Raw genomic sequence first — 21,367 nt, 5'->3', positions numbered from 1 at the left:
TAATCTCTCTACTATGTACTTCAATACAATGATCTCATGAGCTGCTTTACATGATTGAGATTCATATGAGTTTTGTATCACTACTATCTATGTGCTACTCTAGCAAAGTTATTAAAGTAGTTCTATTCCTCCCGCACGTGTGTAAAGGTGACGATGTGTGCACCGTGTTAGTACTTGGTTTATGCTATGATCATGATCTCTTGTAGATTGCGAAGTTAACTATTGCTATGATAATATTGATGTGATCTATTCCTCCTACATATGCATGAAGGTGACAAGTGTGCATGCTATGCTAGTACTTGGTTTAGTCTCGTTGATCTATCTTACACTAAAGGTTACTAAAATATGAGCATTATTGTGGAGCTTGTTAACTCCGGCATTGAGGGTTCGTGTAATCCTACGCAATGTGTTCATCATCCAACAAAAGTGTAGAGTATGCATTTATCTATTCTCGTTATGTGATCAATGTTGAGAGTGTCCACTAGTGAAAGTGTAATCCCTAGGCCTTGTTCCTAAATATCGCTATCGCTACTTGCTTACTCGTTTTACTCGCGTTACTACTGCTCGCAATACTACCACCATCAACTACACGCCAGACAAGCTATTTTCTCGGCACCGTTGCTACTTATTCATACCACCTGTATTTCACTATCTCTTCGCCGAACTAGTACACCTATTTGGTGTGTTGGGGACACAAGAGACTTCTTGCTTTGTGGTTGCAGTGGTTGCATGAGAGGGATATCTTTGACCTCTTCCTCCCCGAGTTCGATAAACCTTGGGTGATCCACTTAAGGGAAAACTTGCTCGCTGTTCTACAAACCTCTGCTCTTGGGGGCCCAACACTGTCTACAGGAAAGGAGGGGGAACGTAGACATCAAGCTATTTTCTGGCGCCGTTGCCGGGGAGGAAAGGTAAAAAGGCACTCATACTCCGGTCCCAGGTAAAGTATTTTTCTGGCGCCATTGTGTTTGTGCTCGAAGCTATTTCCTTTAGATCCTGCAATTGCATCTTTTTGTTTCTTGTTTACACTAGTTTGGCATAATGGACAACAATGAGCTTCTTATTCTATTTCCTGATTTAAAACATGGATTGTTTGATGCGAAAATTAAAAAACCTATGAAATCTTATTTGCATGCTGGTAGTAATATTAGTATGAACGCTTTGAACACCATTGTTGATAATGATATAGAAAGTTCTAAGCTTGGGGAAGCTGGTTTCATGATCTTTTTAGTCCCCCAAGCATTAAGGAGAAAATTTTCTTTAATGATACTTTGCCTCCTATTCATGATGATTATAATGATAGTGGTCTTTTGGTACAACCTACTATGGAGAGTAAATTTTATTGTGATTATACTATGCCTCCTACACTTGATGAGAATAATAATGATAGCTACTTTATTGAATTTGCTCCCACTATTACTAATAAAATTGATTATGCTTATGTGGAGAGTAATAATTTTATGCATGAGACTCATGATAAGAATGCTTTATGTGATAGTTATATTGTTGAGTTTGCTCATGATGCTACTCGAAAGTTATTATGAGAGAGGAAAATATGGTTGTAGAAATTTTCATGTTACTAAAACACCTCTCTATGTGCTGAAATTTTTGAAGCTACACTTGTTCTATCTTCCTATGCTTGTTACTTTGCTCTTCATGAACTTGTTTATTTACAAGATTCCTATGCATAGGAAGCATGTTAGGCTTAAATGTGTTTTGAATTTGCCTCTTGATGCTCTCTTTTGCTTCAACTACTATTTCTTGCGAGTGCATCATTAAAACTCGCTGAGCCCATCTTAATGGCTAAAAAGAAAGAACTTCTTGGGAGATAACCCATGTGTTATTTTGCTACAGTACTTTGTTTTATATTTGTGTCTTGGAAGTTGTTTACTACTGTAGCAACCTCTCCTTATCTTAGTTTTGAGTTTTGTTGTGCCAAGTAAAGTCTTTGATAGTAAAGTAAATACTAGATTTGGATTACTGCGCAGTTCCAGATTTCTTTGCTGTCACGAATCTGGGTCTAATTCTCTGTAGGTAACTCAGAAAATTATGCCAATTTACGTGAGTGATCCTCAGATATGTACGCAACTTTCATTCAATTTGGGCATTTTCATTTGAGCAAGTCTGGTGCCCTTTTAAAATTCGTCTTTACGGACTGTTCTGCTTTGACAGATTCTGCCTTTTATTTCGCATTGCTTCTTTCGCTGTGTTGGGTGGATTTCTTTGTTCCATTACCTTCCAGTAGCTTTGAGCAATGTCCAGAAGTGTTAAGAATGATTGTGTCACCTCTGAACATGTGAGTTTTTGATTATGCACTAACCCTCTAATGAGTTTGTTTCGAGTTTGGTGTGGAGGAAGTTTTCAAGGGTCAAGAGAGGAGGATGATATACTATGATCAAGTAGAGTGAAAGCTCTAAGCTTGGGGATGCCCCGGTGGTTCACCCCTGCATATTCTAAGAAGACTCAAGCTGTCTAAGCTTGGGGATGCCCAAGGCATCCCCTTCTTCATCGACAAATTATCGGGTTCCTTCTCTTGAAACTATATTTTTATTCGGCCACATCTTATGTACTTTACTTGGAGCGTCTCGTGTGCTTTTGTTTTTGTTTTTGTTTGAATAAATGCTTGTGTGGGAGAGAGACACGCTCCGCTGGTTCATATGAACACATGTGTTCTTCGCTTTATCTTTTAGTGTTCATGGCGAAATTTCATCTTCGTTAAATTGTTATATGGTTGGAATTGGAAAATGATACATGTAGTAACTCTAAAATGTCTTGGATAATTTGATACTTGGCAATTGTTGTGCTCATGTTTAAGCTCTTGCATCATATACTTTGCACCCATTAATGAAGAAATACTTAGAGCTTGCTAATTTGGTTTGCATATTTGGTTTCTCTAGAGTCTAGATAACATCTAGTATTGAGTTTTGAACAACAAGGAAGACGGTATGGAGTCTTATAATGTTTACCATATGTCTTTTATGTGAGTTTTGCTGTACCGTTCATCCTTGTGTTTGTTTCAAATAACCTTGCTAGCCTAAGCCTTGTATCGAGAGGGAATACTTCTCATGCATCCAAAATACTTGAGCCAACCACTATGCCATTTGTGTCCACCATACCTACCTACTACATGGTATTTATCCGCCATTCCAAAGTAAATTGCTTGAGTGCTACCTTTAAAATTCCATCATTCACCTTTGCAATATATAGCTCATGGGACAAATAGCTTAAAAACTATTGTGGTATTGAATATGTACTTATGCACTTTATCTCTTATTAAGTTGCTTGTTGTGCGATAACCATGTTTCGGGGACGCCATCAACTATTCTTTGTTGGATATCATGTGAGTTGCTATGCATGTCCGTCTTGTCTGAAGCAAGAGAGATCTACCACCTTCATGGTTGGAGCATGCATATTGTTAGAGAAGAACATTGGGCCGCTAACTAAAGCCATGATTCATGGTGGAAGTTTCAGTTTGGACATATATCCTCAATCTCATATGAGAATAATAATTGTTGCCACATGCTTATGCATTAAAGAGGAGTCCATTATCTCGTTGTCCATGTTGTCCCGGTATGGATGTCTAAGTTGAGAATAATCAAAAGCGAGAAATCCAAAATGCGAGCTTTCTCCTTAGACCTTTGTACAGGCGGCATGGAGGTACCCCATTGTGACACTTGGTCAAAACATGTGCATTGCAAAGATCCGGTAGTCCAAGTTAATTAGGACAAGGTGCGGGCACTATTAGTATACTATGCATGAGACTTGCAACTTGTAAGATATAATGTACATAACTCATATGCTTTATTACTACCGTTGACAAAATTGTTTCATGTTTTCAAAATAAAAGCTCTAGCACAAATATAGCAATCGATGCTTTCCTCTTTGAAGGACCATTCTTTTTACTTTTATGTTGAGTCAGTTCACCTATCTCTCTCCACCTCAAGAAGCAAACACTTGTGTGAACTCGTGCATTGATTCCTACATACTTGCATATTGTACTTGTTATATTGCTCTATGTTGACAACTATCCATGAGATATACATGTTACAAGTTGAAAGCAACCGCTGAAACTTAATCTTCCTTTGTGTTGCTTCAATACCTTACTTTGATTTATTGCTTTATGAGTTAACTCTTATGCAAGACTTATTAACACTTGTCTTGAAGTACTATTCATGAAAAGTCTTTGCTTTATGATTCACTTGTTTACTCATGTCATTACCATTGTTTTGATCGCCGCATTCACTACATATGTTTACAAATAGTATGATCAAGGTTATGATGGCATATCACTTCAGAAATTATCTTTGTTATCGCTTTTACTCGCTCGGGACGAGCAGAACTAAGCTTGGGGATGCTTGATACGTCTCCGACGTATCGATAATTTCTTATGTTCTATGCCATATTATTGATGTTATCTACATGTTTTATGCACACTTTATGTCATATTCGTGCATTTTCTGGAACTAACCTATTAACAAGATGCCGAAGTGCCGCTCTCGTTTTCTCGCTGTTTTTGGTTTCGTAAATCCTAGTAACGAAATATTCTCGGAATTGGACGAAACGAAGACCCAGGTTCCTATTTTCACCGGAAGCATCCAGAACACCCGGGAAGGACCAGAGGGGGGCACTGGGCCCCCAGATGATAGGGTGGCGCGGCCTGGGCCCTGGCCGCGCCAGCCTATGGTGTGGCCACCCCTTCGACCCTCCTGCGCCGCCTCTTCGCCTATATAAAGCCTCCGTCGCGAAAACCCTGATACGAAAAACCACGATACGGAAAACCTTCCGGAGCCGCCGCCATCGCGAAGCCAAGATCCGGGGGACAGGAGTCTCTGTTCCGGCACCCTGCCGGAGCGGGGAAGTGCCCCGGAAGGCTTCTCCATCGACACCGCTGCCATCTCCACCGCCATCTTCATCACCGCTGCTCGCTCCCATGAGGAGGGAGTAGTTCTCCATCGAGGCTCTGGGGCTGTACCGGTAGCTATGTGGTTAATCTCTCTACTATGTACTTCAATACAATGATCTCATGAGCTGCTTTACATGATTGAGATTCATATGAGTTTTGTATCACTACTATCTATGTGCTACTCTAGCAAAGTTATTAAAGTAGTTCTATTCCTCCCGCACGTGTGTAAAGGTGACAGTGTGTGCACCGTGTTAGTACTTGGTTTATGCTATGATCATGATCTCTTGTAGATTGCGAAGTTAACTATTGCTATGATAATATTGATGTGATCTATTCCTCCTACATATGCATGAAGGTGACGAGTGTGCATGCTATGCTAGTACTTGGTTTAGTCTCGTTGATCTATCTTACACTAAAGGTTACTAAAATATGAGCATTATTGTGGAGCTTGTTAACTCCGGCATTGAGGGTTCGTGTAATCCTACGCAATGTGTTCATCATCCAACAAAAGTGTAGAGTATGCATTTATCTATTCTGTTATGTGATCAATGTTGAGAGTGTCCACTAGTGAAAGTGTAATCCCTACGCCTTGTTCCTAAATACTGCTATCGCTACTTGCTTACTGTTTTACTGCGTTACTACTGCACCGTTGCTACTTATTCATACCACCTGTATTTCACTATCTCTTCGCCGAACTAGTACACCTATTTGGTGTGTTGGGGACACAAGAGACTTCTTGCTTTGTGGTTGCAGGGTTGCATGAGAGGGATATCTTTGACCTCTTCCTCCCCGAGTTCGATAAACCTTGGGTGATCCACTTAAGGGAAAACTTGCTGCTGTTCTACAAACCTCTGCTCTTGGGGGCCCAACACTGTCTACAGGAAAGGAGGGGGAACGTAGACATCAAGGGGTATTTGGGCTGGGTCTGTGATGGTCTGGGTCGAGTGTTGGGCTGCTGCTGGGCTCTGGTGTTGGGCTGCACCGTGGTTGCTTGGCCAGGTAAGCTCCTTCTCTATTTTTCCTATTTTTGCTTTTTCTATTTTCTGTTTTATATTTTCTATTTGAATCTGATTTGGATTCAAATTTTATTTGCAGGTTTCTTGTTATGTGAATTGAATTAAGATGTAGTGCAAGGACTATTACACCATTCTTTATTTAAAATAAATATTTATATTGGATTATAATGCATAGTTGTGGCTTGTTCATAATAGCAAATAGGCATGGGTTTCAATTCTCATTTTAATTTCCTTTTCCTTGTGGAAAAACTATTCTGTTAAAGTTGTTGGAAATTGATGATCTCTTCATAACAGAAATATTACCAAGTCTTGGTAATGCTCTTAATCACATAGTTAGCTCTATGATTTGAGAATGTTGTCATTTGCCTATTATTTTATGTGCCCATTTAATTAATAAAGAGTTGAGTCTTAGGTTAAATCTATTCCATGTTTGCTACTAGTATTGTATTAATTCTATCTTGAATGCCCTAGGGTGAACATTATTCTCAGCATAGTTTGGTTTTGATTTATGAGGATAAGTGGTTGATCACACATATGGTTTTAATGATAGTATTTAGCACTAGGCTAATCTTAGGTTCAATAATTAAAGCCTAAGATTTAGTTTGTGAGCAATTCTAAGGTTCTAATGATATTCACCTAATGGCATATGGTTTGGATCTCAAATGTGAACTAGGTTTATGGTTATGATCACCCAAGTGATGCAACAACTAGGGTTTAGTCTTCCCTATCCATGATAAGGTGGTTACTTGCTTAATAGTTGAGGTTCTCCTTTAGTTACTAAGGACTTGAGAATTAGTTTTGTCTTCTCCCAATTAACTTCTATTACTATTCTCAATTTATCATTAAAGTAACTAAAGTGGTTATGGTTCTTTTTATAGTTAACTTTGGTTATATGGATGAATTGTTTCTCACCATAAAAAGTATGGAGTTTGGCTCTAAGGTTTTCTTAGGTCCTTTAATTGAGGAATAAATGGAATACATATGTGATAGGGTTCTTCTTATGATCACCAGGTGATTCACAAGTGAAGGTTAGGATATAAGCCTATGGTTGCTTACTAGTTACCTCCCTATGATTTCATGTGGTGATTAATATCTACTTATCCTATTAGGTTTTAACTTATCCTCACATAACTCAAGAGCATGATCATGGTTTAGGCATGATCAATTTGTTCTTAACATCTTCTACCTCAAATTCTAAGGGTTTATGATCATTACTAATTTATAATGATCAAGGTTTGGCTTCCTAAGGATCTCTCATTAAATGGGGTTCTCACTTCCATGATCAAGCATTGTCTTGATCAATTAAGGTATAGCACTTCTATTTTACTTTCTAGGATGTGACTACTATGGTTACCTCAATAATTTATATCCCAGGAGAATGCCTGAGATAATAACTTATAGTTCTACTTAAGGAATGATGATTTAATCATCAGGACATATGGATAGTTCTCTACCTCAAATTCAAGTGTTGCCTCAACTAACTTGAGTGTAGCACCATAGCTTGAGCTCTCATTCATAGGAATAGTTATTCTAGGGTTTATGATGTATTCACAATATCTCAATAGGTATCAAGTCTAAAACTCCACTTGGCTATCTTGGTTGAATTAATCTCCTCCTTACTTTAGCAATTCATGGATATGGTATTATTCCATGTGATATTAGGTTATCTCACCACTCCAAGGGAAGTAGTTTTCAACCTAATACTTTAGTTCAAAGGTTTTCCTTTATTCTTAAATAGGTAAAGCTTGGATTAGAATGAGTGGTCTCTCTCCTTTGGGAATGACTTGAAAAATACTCTAGGGTTCCTCTTGAAGATGGTGATTTGAATACTTGGATGTATATCCAAGGTTTAGCTCAAGGTTTGTTATTGCTTCTCTAATAATTATAATAAAACTCTCACCTCTCTAGGTTTGAGGTATAATAATTTGGAATAGAGAAGAATTATATTCCTTAGTTGGATCTCATTGTCTTGTTTCCAAGATTAAAGTAGAATGGATATCATAGGGTTTATGATAAGAGCATGGATTAGTTTGAGACATGGAGAAGATAAGTCAAGAATGGTTTCTCCATTTTATTGTTACTTGATTTGCAATTGAATTGGTGTTCATATGTTATGACAAGGATTACCATATTATAATCTTTTATAAGATCAAGCAATTGATCATTGAGTAAAGTGTTGTTGTGTTGATTATTAGTTCCATTTGATCTAACCCCTTAGATAAAATCATCTCTACCCAAAACAAAGTTTTATCAAAGTCACATTGAGGTTTATAGCACTGGACTTGATGAGCTACTTCAATTCCACCAAGGTCAAGTGAAACTTCGATCCATCGTGATCTGCTTTACTTTAAAGCACGAAAATTCCCCAGATTTTCTATGCATGGATGCAATGCGCACATCTGTTTCCTCTATTTTTGTAACCCCAAATCCTGGGATATTACAGGGGGCTTGCCCTCAACATCACCAGGGTCATCTCACCTGATCTTATACCGTAGTGCAGTGCATACCGGACATTTTTCCAAATTTTCGTACTCACTGCGGTAGAGGATGCACTCATTAATGCATGCATGTATCTTCTGCACCTCTAATCCTAGAGGGCAAGAACCTTCTTTGCTTCGTACGTACTGTCAGGCAATTCGTTATCCATTAGAAGCTTCTTCTTCATTATTTTATGTAACTTCTCAAATGCATTGTCACATATACCAGCCACTGCCTTCCATTGCAGAAACTCCAGTGTGGTACCGAGCTTTGTGTTGCCATCTTCGCAAGTTGAGTACAACTTTTTTTTGGTGATCCTCTAACATGCCCTTTAACTTTCGCTTCTTGTTTTCAGTTTTAGCTTCTCTGTGTGCATCAGCGATGGCCCGACGAAGATCATCATCAACGGGCTCATCTGATGCCTCTTCATCTTCAGCTCCACTGCCTTTTCATCTTCATCATGCTCCGTTTCAGTATCATCGTAGTTAGGGTACATATCAGCATCCTCTTCTTCTTCATTATCTTCCATCATAACCCCTCTTTTTCCATGCTTGGTCCAACAATTATAGCTGGGTATGAGACATTTCCAAAGCAGGTGGGAGTGAAGGACTTGCCATTTGGAGTATTGTTTTAAGTTCCGGCAATCAACACATGGACAACACATAAAACCATCCACTAGTGGGTTTTTCTCCGCCACACGGAGAAAATCTTTCAGTCATGCAGTGAACTCGGGTAGGCCTCGGTCAACGTGCATCCACTGCCGCCGGTTCAAAAAACCATTACAAAACACCATAATATAAATAGTGAAATGACCATTGTACAAATGAAAGGGTAAAGTTGCTTACCTTGATCGAGGAGGAAAGAAAGAGGACAAAGCTTAAGTGTCGCTCCGGCGCCTCATATCATTTTTGTTTTGTGTGAAACCAAGCGGCATCATTCTCTCAGACATTTCATCGAGCACCTCATGTGCATGGGAAAGAAAATCAAACAAGCACACAACCCTCAGACCTTCCACCAAGAAAAAATAGAGTGAGAGGATTGGCTGGGGGTGAGCTGATATATAGGCAAAGGGGAGCTTTAACATCGGTTCGTGTCACGAACCGGTGCTAATGTTTACCTTTAGCACCGGTTGGTTGGTGACACGAACCGTTGCTAAAGGTTTCGCGGCTACCACGTGTCTGGCGACAAACCTGACACGAACCGGTGCTAAAGATCCCGCACGAACTGGTGATAATGCTCGGCTGGACCCCTGCGACGTCCTGGTCCATAATAAGTGTAAGAAATTTAAATAAAATTTAAACTAAAACCATAATAATTATTATGGATATAAGAGAGAATACCTTATTTTTTTATAAAAAAATGTAGGCTCTAGTGAGCTCCCCCCCAATAGCATTTTCAGTAGTATTTCCCTCCTTTAAGAAAAAGGAAATCGGTACAGCCATTTTGACTTTCGTCTCTCCATTAATTTTGTTTTTGTATGGACGCGGGAGTAAAAGGGCAAGCTAACACATCAGTAAAAGATAAAAAAAAGTATACACGATGGACAATGTACCATAACCAGAATATCCATATCAGACACTAATAACCCCAGATGGCGAGGAAGCGTAGTACTCACAATCCTGCCCCTTCCCATCGTGCCTTGGAGGTTGCTCGGGCCTCACGAGCAAAACAAGAATCCATAGTAGTACTGTAGCGGTAACTGTTTGGCTGTTTTCTAACAACCTATGTATGAGAGCAGATTTGGTGCACCCAGGTACCAGTGCTCCTGATTTTTGTAATATTGAAAAATTAAAAAATCGTAAATTTTATTCCACAAATACATACACATGTTATGAACACTTGTGTAATTTTTTGGTAGAAATTTCCTTGTATTTTGAGCTCAGGAAAAATAACAAATTCGTAGAGATGGAAACTTTAGATTTTTGTCAGAAATTTGTCTTTTTTGTATGGCTCAAAATACAACATATTTTCATCCGAAATTTACAGCATACCTTCGGAATGTTTATATATATGCACGCATTTAATTTCAGTTTTTTTTGAAATTACAGAAATATGTTTTTTAAATACTGGGATCACTGGAGCTCATGTGCCAAAGTGACTTTTCGCCTATGTTACACATAATTATGTTCACTCCAGGTCCTTGCAATCTAGCGCTCCAGTCCGATAACTATTTACAGGTCTTGGGTGCCAACTACTCAGGACGAACGCTTATCAGATTGGGAAGCGCCGTCGCCTTCAGCTTCCGTATCTCGCTTGCTGTTACTCGGCAGGAATCCAAAGTCAGCGATCGCAGGTTCTGCAGCGCCCTCACGTGACGGAGACCGGCGTTGGATACCCGAGAGTTGGAGACATTCAAGGATATTAAAGCACTCAACCCTGCAAACCAGATCCATCAGATAATGATCACATACAGGCATATATCATTTTGACAGAGAAGAGTAACACACCAGAAATCAGCTCCAGAGTTTTGTCTGTTAGGTTAGCATTTTGAGAAAGGTTGAGAAGCGTCAGAGTTTTGAGGTCCTTGATATTCTTCACTCCAGCATCAGTGATTGACCCACCGCATAGTTCAAGTGACTCGAGATTCTTAAAATCTGAAATAGCATAGATCATGTCAGAGAGGAAATGTCGCATGTGAAAGTATAGGAGGTCACACTAAAATACTTTGAAATGCAATTTACGCTATATAACCCCAGCTAGCCAGGTACAGGGGAACAGCAAATGATAACACAAGAACCGGCAGAGTTATGTCACTGAAACTAACATTAAGCTAATGGGAAAGGCGGACAATGCATCTTACATCTGAGGCAGTTTGTCCCATAGTCCGTTATCCGAGCTCCAAAAAGGTCAAGATGAGTCAACCCAGTAAGACCTGCATTACCTCCAGGAATCAAACTTCAGTAGATATTAAGTAACAATGAAATCACGATTCACAAAAACATTCGGCTGAAGTGCATAACTATGGAGAATGTATAACCTTCAATAATCATGAGTATATTCTTTACATTACAAACCCTATCCTAAGTAACCTTACAAAATGTGATCATCAATATGAAATACCGAGTACAAAATAAGAACACATAATAAAACATACTCTCTCCATTCCAATGAAGTGCAAACTTTTTAAGATTTGTCTTTGACCAATAATTAATCCATGTATACAAGAAATATTTGATATTTTTTAAGATTTGTCTTTGACCAATAATTAATCCATCTATACAAGAAATATTTGATATAGAGTGGGTGTCATTAGGAAGTGTTTTTCAATACGAATCTAACAATACCGATTGTGTACTATATAATCGAGATGTTGTTGCTCAAATCTTTCGGTTAGCCTTGAAATGCGCGCACATCTTATTTGTAGGAACAGAGGTACTACCGAACACCACACGAGATCCATATGAAACTAAGAGAGAATACCCCAACAAGCATGCCAATAGCGAAAAAATGTAACTGACAACTTTACCCACACAAATTAGCAGCAACTGCAACCAACAGTTAGAAAAGGACTATGGATCAACTGTGTCTAGCACCAATATTATTATTACTATTTTAATTCAATCAGTTAGAACATGATTATGAATCAATTGTAGCGTGTAATACATACCTGTAAGTGCTGCTAAGCCAACATCAGTTATCAGGCGATTGTCAAGATTAACTGACTTCAGTGTATTCAACGCAGAGATCTTCTTCATGCCAGTGTCTGTGACCAATGTAAATGAGAGATTGATGCTTTGCAAATTCCGAAGGCCTGCAGCGATGGAACAGCTCTCTAATCAAGATGTTTCCAGTGCCCGTGCACTAACTGTGAACAATAGGCAACAAAAAACCAGCACATGACTTCTTATTCAACATCTCTTGGTGACTACTAAACATTAGCATCGCCTAAAGTGAGGAAACGATACAGGACCTCTACTCTGTAAGTCCGTAACTAGTGCACGTCTTGATAAGATGTTCGAAATAATATTCAAGCACACTAAAGTAATGAGAATATGCATGAAGGTGCGCATTTTGAGTCTCAACTTCTCTGAGATAAACATCCAGTGTTGGAGGTATCATATTATCCAGTAACCATTGACTTATATAATATGGTTAAGCCGATTGAGAAAATGCATGAAAAGCGACTAAATATGGACCTGAACCTAAATTCACAAAAATCATGTTACGTCGCTCGTCAGACATTTCCCATGTATCAACCTTATTATCCATTGGTATATTCCCAGCCTCTGAATCACAAGATGCAACAGCCAGTATTATCCGTCAGTACGCTGTTGTTAATGCGCAAAATCCTTGTCACATTTCATCACACCTTGTGTGCAAATTTTATCCAGTGTTATGATATGAATGGAATCAAACTTCACTGCTACAGAAAATGAGAACTGAAAACATCAAGAGTCAAGACAAACCAGAAAGATGCCGGAGCCCATTGCTTCCAATTTGAGTGTCAGAAAGCTCCAAGCTTTTCATTAACACGAGGCCTACATGTAACACAGGGACAGACCATCAACTAATACTCCAACACAGGCGCATGTACAAGCTGACATAACAGTATAGTTAAAAAAAGTGTCCGTAACAACGTGCAGCCAACAGCAACTAATGTAGACGCCGTCAAAAGGAATAAACAAATGCAAAACTAACTTACCAGATACAAATCAATTTTGAAAACAAACATCTAGTGATAACTGTGACAGAAATTTTTAGCACAATGGTACTTCATAAATGCTGTAAACCTCAAGACTGGCAGAAAAATAACCCACCCTTCAGGTGCAGTAGACCTTCATCTCCAACCCTGCATGAATCTAGGTTCAAGGACTCCAAAGTGATTAACCCTAGAAGGAAAAATATTAACAGTTAGGTTTATATACCCCATAATAGAATTGCAACTCTGGAATGATAGTCTAGTTTTGATGTGTCTCTTCCGGCACCAAACAGAAGAGGGGTATCCTCAGTCTAATAGCAACTAGCCCTGATGTACATGGGAATCCCATGCCTTATCTTTTATCTTCTCTTTTCAGCCTGTGACGCACAACTAATTTATAGACATATAAATTACCACGCTCAGTATGTTACCCTTTCTAACTGGCAAATATCTTCACATTTTCAGCTATACAACCACCAACAATTTGTCAATTTCACCATTACCAACACTATCAAGTTCTCCCAGGCATCTTCATCATTCTAAAATCACCATAAATAGTACCAAGCCCATTTCTCTTTCCAAACACATCTACTTAGCCCATACAAGCAAGAAGCACTATAGGATACAGGACGAGGCAGTAGTGGTGTGTAAAATCAAACTAGAAGTGTTGCTTAGATAAATCTGCAGATGCAACTCCGATATTTACATTCTATACGCAAGCATTGGAAACTGTAGAAGTAAGATAAATTAAAACAATAATATAGTTATACCTCTCAAATGCACCAAACAAGCATCTGTAATATGGTTAAACCCCAAATTTAGGACCTTCAAATTTTTAAGATCTGCAAAGCAACAGCATTTTAATGAATAAAAATAACATGACACAAATTTGCAGTGTTCGATGGAGTTATCATGACAATACATATATATCAAGTGCTAACTAAGTGAAGAACACTGTGACTTCCTCGACTTAACAGTTAAGGTAGACATCTTACAGAACAGGGGGGAACCTGGGTCTTCTTTGTCTAGCACACAAATTGAGCAGATTCAGACTACATTCAATTAAATGTAAGTGTACGAGTTTCTTTTAACTTTCAAGAACTTAATCACCCAGTTGCGCATGCACTGTACTTTTTCTAGGAGGACCTAAACTTTTCACGCATCAGAAACAAGAAGGGGGCACACAAATAATTTACTGAAACAACCATCACAAGGTCTCAGTGACAAGTATATCTTCAACCAAAAAACAGGCTCATAACCGTTTTACCAGCCTTGATGCAAGCGGAAAGCGCTAGTCCTTGTTTCAAAAAAAAAAAAGCGCTAGTCCTATGTTTGGTTTAACGGCCAACAAATATTACTCCACAATAGTTAGCAAGCACACAGCAATTACCTTCAAAACTTTCACAGCCTTCGTCATATATGCCACACCGATTTAAATTCAACAACATCAATGAAGCCAATCCTACAGAAGCAAATGATGAATGAGGTTATATCTTTAGGCGTTGATATTTGGACGATAAAAACTTAATTGGCTTGCATAATTTAAAGCCATTATGGCTTTATCTTACAGTTAAAAATACACTAGCACTGATGACTCATATAAACTACTGAGAACTGGCTAGTCTATCGGGGCTAGAGGCACGCTTGTTTTCCACAATGGGGCTGGTTGAGCCAATCAACGACACCAACTATGGTATCCATTTTAGGTAGAATAGATATTATTATTTGTTGCATTTAACATAAACATGAGAATTTCAAAATAATAAATATTTTTGTTTGCGAAAACAAAATCTTCTTTTTCACAAACCTCCCAGAAAACCAGAACATCCAAGTAGCGGTAATTTGGGCAGTTGGCTAGTTCCGGTCCTCCAAATATTGATAAGCCTCATCAGGGGGAGATAAATACTAAACGAAGTCATTACGTATGCACTATCAGGAGAAATCAAATGAGACACAGTTGCGAGCTGCTTGGAAGAACAGTTTTCTTGGTAAAGTTTTGGTGATTAATTCAAATCTGAACTCCCAAACAGGCTCTTAAGGCCACCCCCACAGCTAAGAATGATATAAATCACCCTTCAAGTAGCAGAATCAGGCAACTAGCGAGAAGCTTGGGAGTGTACATTACTTTGTGATAGTACACACTACTATCCGCATGTACATTACTGAGCTTTATAGTATAGTAGTATACTAAATATAAACAGTGGCCTTGAATGAGAAGGAGAAAAGAAATGGGTTTTATAACATCAAACTGTTTAACTTCTCAGGAGTCAGCTGTTGTGTGATTACTGCGCTGTAATTACCACCGTGAGAATCTTACACCTTGTCTCAGAGTTCAGCAAACATTATTTTGGAAGAAACTGTACATAACTGGACATTTTTCAATACAATTTCATGTGATCATTCTTCTTCTTACATTAGTCTAACAAAAGCACATTTTACGTGAGTGCGGAAATTTAGTGTAACATTCCAAAAAAAAATTAGAAAATATTTGACAAGTTAACAAACCAAAAGACCACAAGTCTCAGCAAATCAACCGAGCAAGCTTAGTTGCTCAAGATAGAAACCATTGTTAGGTAAGTTGCCGGACCTGAAATAGCCTCCAAACAAGCAGCAGTCACTGGACAGCTCTCCAAGTTTAGCTGAGTTAACTTGGACAAGCCTACAGAAAACAGATGATTAATATAAATTATAAGAAGCTTTGGACCAGATCTACATCAAGCAGTCAAATGGAGATCATGAGTAGACCCATAAAACAGCAAAAGGAAGGACTCTTCCTTGGATCATTCAACCACTCAATATTAAAGCACCAAATTCTAACTAGAAAGAGGTATGTTATAGTCATTGTTTACCTCTAAGGTAAGAAACACCCAGATCTGTAATTCTACAAGAAGACAATTGCAGTTCCCTCAAATTTGTGAGATCTGCAAAAATACAAGTGCAATTCAGATTTGCAGGGACGATATGTAGTATGGGTTCCTTAAATCTTGGCTGTTCAAATTCATATCTATTCAGAGAATGGGTCTAAGTCTGACACGCACCATCTGACATACCAAGGTAGAGAATATCATGAAACAAACAGTTGTGCTCCTACCTGATAAATACTTGATATCTGAATCCGCGATGTAGTTACAATATCTCATATTAAGCGACTCCAGTTTTTTGAGGCCTGAAAATGATAATTTCAGCTCAAATACCAAATATCAATAACGCAAAAGGCTATCAGAGTTAAGACGGCACCAGAGCAGTAGTGGTATAAAGACCATCACGACATTCCAAAATTAAAGGAATCCAGAGGGTCGCATTTAGAATTTCAGGTACCCACAGCAGTAACTGAATAAATGGCGTTCAAATGTGTAGGGGGTACCTTTCACATGAACAAGGCCACCATGAATCTTCAGGCATCGCTCCAGGTCAAGATTTACCAAATTAACTAAATTTGCAAACACTCTCATACCTTCAGCAGTAACACCATCACTTCTCTTGAAACTTAGAGATGTCAGGTTTGAGAAACCTGCAAATCCAATATAACCAAAATATGTAACAAGTTAAATGAAGTAAAGTTAGGATACTGTTCTTCCCACCGAAGTGAAATCTTAGGACTGCATAAGCCCATACGACATGGGGGACTTAGGCTTATCAAGGCAAGGGGAGTTCTACTTAACAGCAAATTTGAAAAGCTGCTCGAATAATTGGGTAGGCTCACAGCATTAGTAACAGGACTCCTACTTAAAAGACGTAGATAAACATAACTCTAGTGCGTTACTCACCTGACAAAACTCCAAGGCCATTTTCAGAGATTTGGTCACAGTAATTACATCCCAAGGTTTGCATGTTTGAGCAATCTCTAAGATAATTTAAGCCACTATCCGTAACTTCAGAGCAAGAAATGTCAACGGATAATAATGACTGCCTTTGTGAAGCCACTACTTCCATCCAGGCATCATTAACTCCAGGATACTCCCCCAAACATATGTCCTGATAGTGAAATACAATAATCAGTTATTTCACAAGAGAAAGCTCTGCCTAATATTATTTGTTTGTTTGTTGGTTGTGGTTACTTATCGAGCATACCGCTCGATGGCCTAATATTATTGTATACAAAATATTTTGTAAGGTTTGAGAAGTTGCCCTGTCCTTTCAGTTATCAATATATAGCTCAGTGTCAGATGACCTCAATATAAGCTGATGACAATTATATGTGCATAACTAATCATTCCATTCCAGAAGGGAAGAGCGATTAAATTTACAATAATTTTGATCTTACATATAAATCTTCAGTTTGATGGAATCATACCTGTTTTACTACTTTGTTTGTAGAGACTGAAATCTTATTGTGTGGATAAAATCCCAAAATTTATTGCTTTGTATCTTATAAGACTGAATTGAACATTAGGCAACATAAACCTTACATGAAGTGCGCAATCCCGAAACCTTTCAAGCAATGCCTCGGTGAGGCAGTTTGAGTCCACCAGCTCACTGAAAATCTGCTGGCTGAGATCACTCGGCAGCATAGCAAAAGTAGAATACTTACTGATATCCTGCAAACATTCGACGACGGGGTTAAACAACAAGGCGGCATTCCTCATAGCGAAGGAAAAACACACATGTCCACAGACAGAAGTACCTTGCAGACTTTGGCCACACAGAGCTCCATGAGCGACGGGCACCGGCCGGGGCCCTTCCCCTGTCCCTTACGGGAGACATCAGAGCTGCTGCGGGGCAGCGTAAGCAGCAGCCATTTGAAGCTGGTGGTCTTTGAGAACCCTGTCGGTGTCTGGACAGAGTCGCCCTCATCCACCAATTGGCTACTCTTCCTTGAACAGACGCCACCCATGGTCAGGGCGAACTGAAAGTGCCACTCCTGTGTGGGCTTGAAGGGAGCTATGCGCCCGCACAATTCTGGTTCTGAACGACTAGCAGCTGCATCTCGTCGACCATTTGCGGGCGTATGCTCTAGTTAATTAGGAGCCTGAGACAGCCTTGGTCAGCTTCTGCTCCATTCTGCAGCCTGAAGATGTCATACAGTTTAATTAAAAACTTTAACATTACAGTTTATATATCTGAAAAATGGCAATCATGCATGATGCATCCACTATATCCTAGATGTCCATAAACCAAATCCTGAATAAAGTCGCACAATCGAAACTGAAATATATCATAGTACAAGGAAGCGCCACATTTCTACTGCCATAAATCAAGATGCTACGGATCAAGCACAGGTCCTACACTCCTACAGCTACTCAAAGAACAGAACCACAGGTCCCCAGCTGAAGTAACAAAATCGGAAGAAAAAAAATCCAAAAAAATAACAGCAACATAGTACGCCAATCCAAACTCGACCGAACTAAGCCGATCAAAGCGACCTAAAAAACCGCACCGATCAAACACTCCGTCTAGGGTAAAACAAAAAGCAGTGCCGGTGATAGATTACCCCCGGCAAAAGCGGATAAAAGCGAACCTAGATTTTTTGGGGAAAGGAACAGTAGTCGACCAACCACCCCCACAACCCGGAAAGTCCCCACAGAAGCTTCGATAGAAACTTACACCACCATCATCGGACACCGAATTCTCACCCGCCCCACCGCCGCAGAGCCGCCACGGAAGGCACCAACCAGCCCCAAACCCACGGCGCTAGGTTTCAGCTCCCCGGTGTCAGTCCCGCCACTTCGGCGGCGGATCAACGAACGCCGGTGAATTATTATCTGGCGAGTTCTCGGGTGGGAAGTGGAGAAAGGAAGGCAGGAAATGGAAGTGGGGGAAAAGAAAGCTGTTATTGTAGCGAAGCGAGAACCGGAGCGGCGCGGGAGCTCCACGTGTCGCTGGTCTCGTGGGCCCACGGTGTGGGTCTTGGGCTGCGGGGAGCAGGGAAAGGGATAAGGCCAAGTGGTCACTGACGGGGCCGGCCGATTGTGCGGCCGGGTACGTCCGTATTCGGCCCTTCCGTGACGTACACATGGGCCCGGTGATCAAAATCCGGGAAAAAATGAAATTCGAAAAACTGAATAACCGTCTTCTCGTCGTTTTGTACGTCCGTATTGGCCGCCTGCTGTGGAGTATCTGTTGTGCTCTGTTAAGTTTCAAACTCTACCGATTTTCAAGTTTCATGTTAATGTTATACTATCGTTTTCGTCAGTGCATCGTCATCAAGCATCACCCGAGGGTGCGTGTAGTCATGTGTTCGGTGGATCTAGCCGGATCCGACTGATTTGTGTGTTTCAGGTCGATCTACGATTGCCATCTTTACGGTTGCTGTGGTGCGCTGATTCTATGGGACCTTAGCACGACGATTTTCGATAACAAGCTATACTACGATAAGTTTTATTTGGCTCTATGGCGGAGCCAATGCATGAATAATGGATGTACAAAGTACACTAAAGTCATAGTTTTACTCATATTTTTTCTAATTTATTTAATGCATATTGCTCTGCATGTAAATTGGACATAGATGTACAAGCTTTTACCCAAAATAATAGGTGTACAATTGTACACCCAAGTACCCGCCCATGGGCTCCGGTGATGGAGGGACGAGGACGGCGGCGCGCCTTCCGCTCGCGTCAGTGTTTCTAGTCGCTAGGTGGTTGAAAGACCTATTTGTAATTTTTATTACTTTTAGATCTGCTATTAATGATTATAATAGATCTACAGAATTTTCTATAAAAGAAACAACACTTGCCATTTCTCAGTGCTCGAACCGAAGAAACTGGTACGCCAGGTGCTGGACATGACCCGTCTTTTACCGTCTGTCTGTCTCTCCTCTAACTTCAGGCAATGATAAATCAATTAGAGCATCCCCACTCGTCTCCCCGACTTGGTTCCCGAGCGCCGTTTTTCTCATCCGGACAGCGAATTTCGGCCCAGTCGCTTCTCCGATTTCTCGTTTTTCTCCGGATTTGGGCCAAATACATCCGGCGAGCCCGCCATCCCCGGTCCCCCGAGGCGCGCTCGGGGACTCCGGATGAAGCGAAAGCGCATGAAACGCCGAGATTTCTCTCCCGCGCTTTCGCTTCGGCTTCCGCGCGAGAGATGGACCCGGCCGGTCAGCGACAGACGCATCGTCTTCCGCGCGGAGTAAAGGCTGCTGCCGGTCAGCTCGCCGCGGACGCGTAGCATCCACGCGGCATTAAATCGCCGGCTCCAGCCCCGCCTAAATACCCCGCTCGCCGCGACGCGTCGCACCATTCCTCTTCCTCTTCCTCTTTCTTCCCTCGACCCTCGACGAGATCCATGGCGTTCAACGACGAAGACGGCGCGGCCAACAACGGCTTCCCCCGCCGGTCGCTCCACCCGTGGGAGGAGCACCTCCTCCACCAGGCGGGGTACCCCTGCCCGCCGGACACGAGGCCTCCCGGCGGCGGGTGGTGGCTAAGTGGGGGCGGTGTGCCAATCCCGCCGCCGCCCCAGGGACGCGCCCTCGAAGCCGCCATCGAGGAGGTCCGACTAACATTGTCGGACCAGGACCGCGCCGAGCCACGCTACCACCCCGACAACCTGACGATGGTGGAGCGTGCCGGGCCGGACGTTCGAGGCCGTCCTCGAGCACATCGAGGGCGGCAACTTCCCCCTGCTGACGATGCCCCCGCTGTCGAGGGCATCGGCCAGCCGCCGCCGGGTAAGTAGCTGGCAGCCACGGCGCATGGCTGCCAGTTCCTCGTCGTCCGTTTCGGCGTCGAGGTCGATCTCCAGGTCGGCGCCATCTTGGGCGCCGGTGAAAAAGGAACCGTCTTCCCCGCCGAGCACCCGCGCGCACGGCAGCGACGGGATCGTCATCCGCGAGCCCTCGACGGCGCAAGGACGGCTCCACCCCAAGCGCGAACCCGACAACTCCGGCGAGCGGAAGCGCAAGCCGGCGAAGGTGAATGTGGAGGAGGCCGAAAGCGCCGAGGACGCCGCCATCCTCAAGGCCGTCATGGCGAGGTCCCTCCAGGATCTTGTTCCCGCAAAGAACGCCATGCCCCTCGACCATGCCTGCGCCTGGTCGAGGGAGCAGTGGGAGAAGGAGGAGGCGGAGCGGCAGGCCAGGCTCCTCGAGGACGTCGCTCTCTACCGCCGGCCTGCGACTCCTCCATCTGGCGTCGCTGTCCCCGTCATCGACCTCGAGGAGTCCGACGACGACTGGTACAAGCCATCGCCGTCTCCGCCTCGCACCAGTGGCCGGTGGGGAGACGCCGGCAAAGGCAGCAGCCAGGCGGCGTCGGCGCCGCCGTAGTTCGACGACGACGGCTCCGACGATGATGGCGCCGGCGGCAACGGCGACTACACGGTGTTCTACCGCCGTTTCGGCATGTAGAGCGCCGTGTTTTAATATTTAGAGTTGTATTCTCCTGGCCGAAT

At 41.7% G+C, this 21,367-nt stretch overlaps 1 protein-coding gene across 1 annotated transcript; it reads right to left on the bottom strand.

Annotated features, from left to right (window-relative positions):
• Positions 1–9,958: 9,958 nt before the first annotated feature.
• On the bottom strand, positions 9,959–18,763 carry LOC124692617 (F-box/LRR-repeat protein 14-like). The gene is made up of 17 exons (XM_047226026.1): positions 18,581–18,763; positions 17,661–18,044; positions 17,446–17,574; positions 16,804–17,011; positions 16,401–16,547; positions 16,128–16,202; positions 15,886–15,957; positions 15,624–15,695; positions 14,427–14,498; positions 13,807–13,878; positions 13,155–13,226; positions 12,804–12,875; positions 12,005–12,148; positions 11,198–11,269; positions 10,845–10,991; positions 10,504–10,773; positions 9,959–10,119 (listed from the first exon to the last, which is right to left on the bottom strand). The coding sequence occupies exons 2-16, from the start codon at positions 17,868–17,870 to the stop codon at positions 10,589–10,591; spliced, it is 1,749 nt and encodes a 582-aa protein (XP_047081982.1). The 5' UTR covers positions 17,871–18,044; positions 18,581–18,763; the 3' UTR covers positions 9,959–10,119; positions 10,504–10,588.
• Positions 18,764–21,367: the final 2,604 nt, after the last annotated feature.

The sequence above is a fragment of the Lolium rigidum genome, chromosome 2, assembly GCF_022539505.1.
Source record: "Lolium rigidum isolate FL_2022 chromosome 2, APGP_CSIRO_Lrig_0.1, whole genome shotgun sequence".
NCBI classification, from domain to species: Eukaryota; Viridiplantae; Streptophyta; class Magnoliopsida; order Poales; family Poaceae; genus Lolium; species Lolium rigidum.
This window is presented reverse-complemented; position numbering and strand designations above follow the sequence as displayed.

What these genes read in the sequence shown, in the direction of transcription:
- LOC124692617 (XM_047226026.1), bottom strand. Translation starts at nt 17,870, where the DNA reads ATGGGTGGCGTCTGTTCAAGGAAGAGTAGCCAATTGGTGGATGAGGGC. An exon ending in TTGTTTGGAGGCTATTTCAG is followed by an intron (nt 14,499 to 15,623) that starts GTCCGGCAACTT and finishes TTGCTTCTGTAG; the next exon opens with GATTGGCTTCATTGATGTTG. An exon ending in TGGGCTCCGGCATCTTTCTG is followed by an intron (nt 12,149 to 12,803) that starts GTTTGTCTTGAC and finishes CCATCGCTGCAG; the next exon opens with GCCTTCGGAATTTGCAAAGC.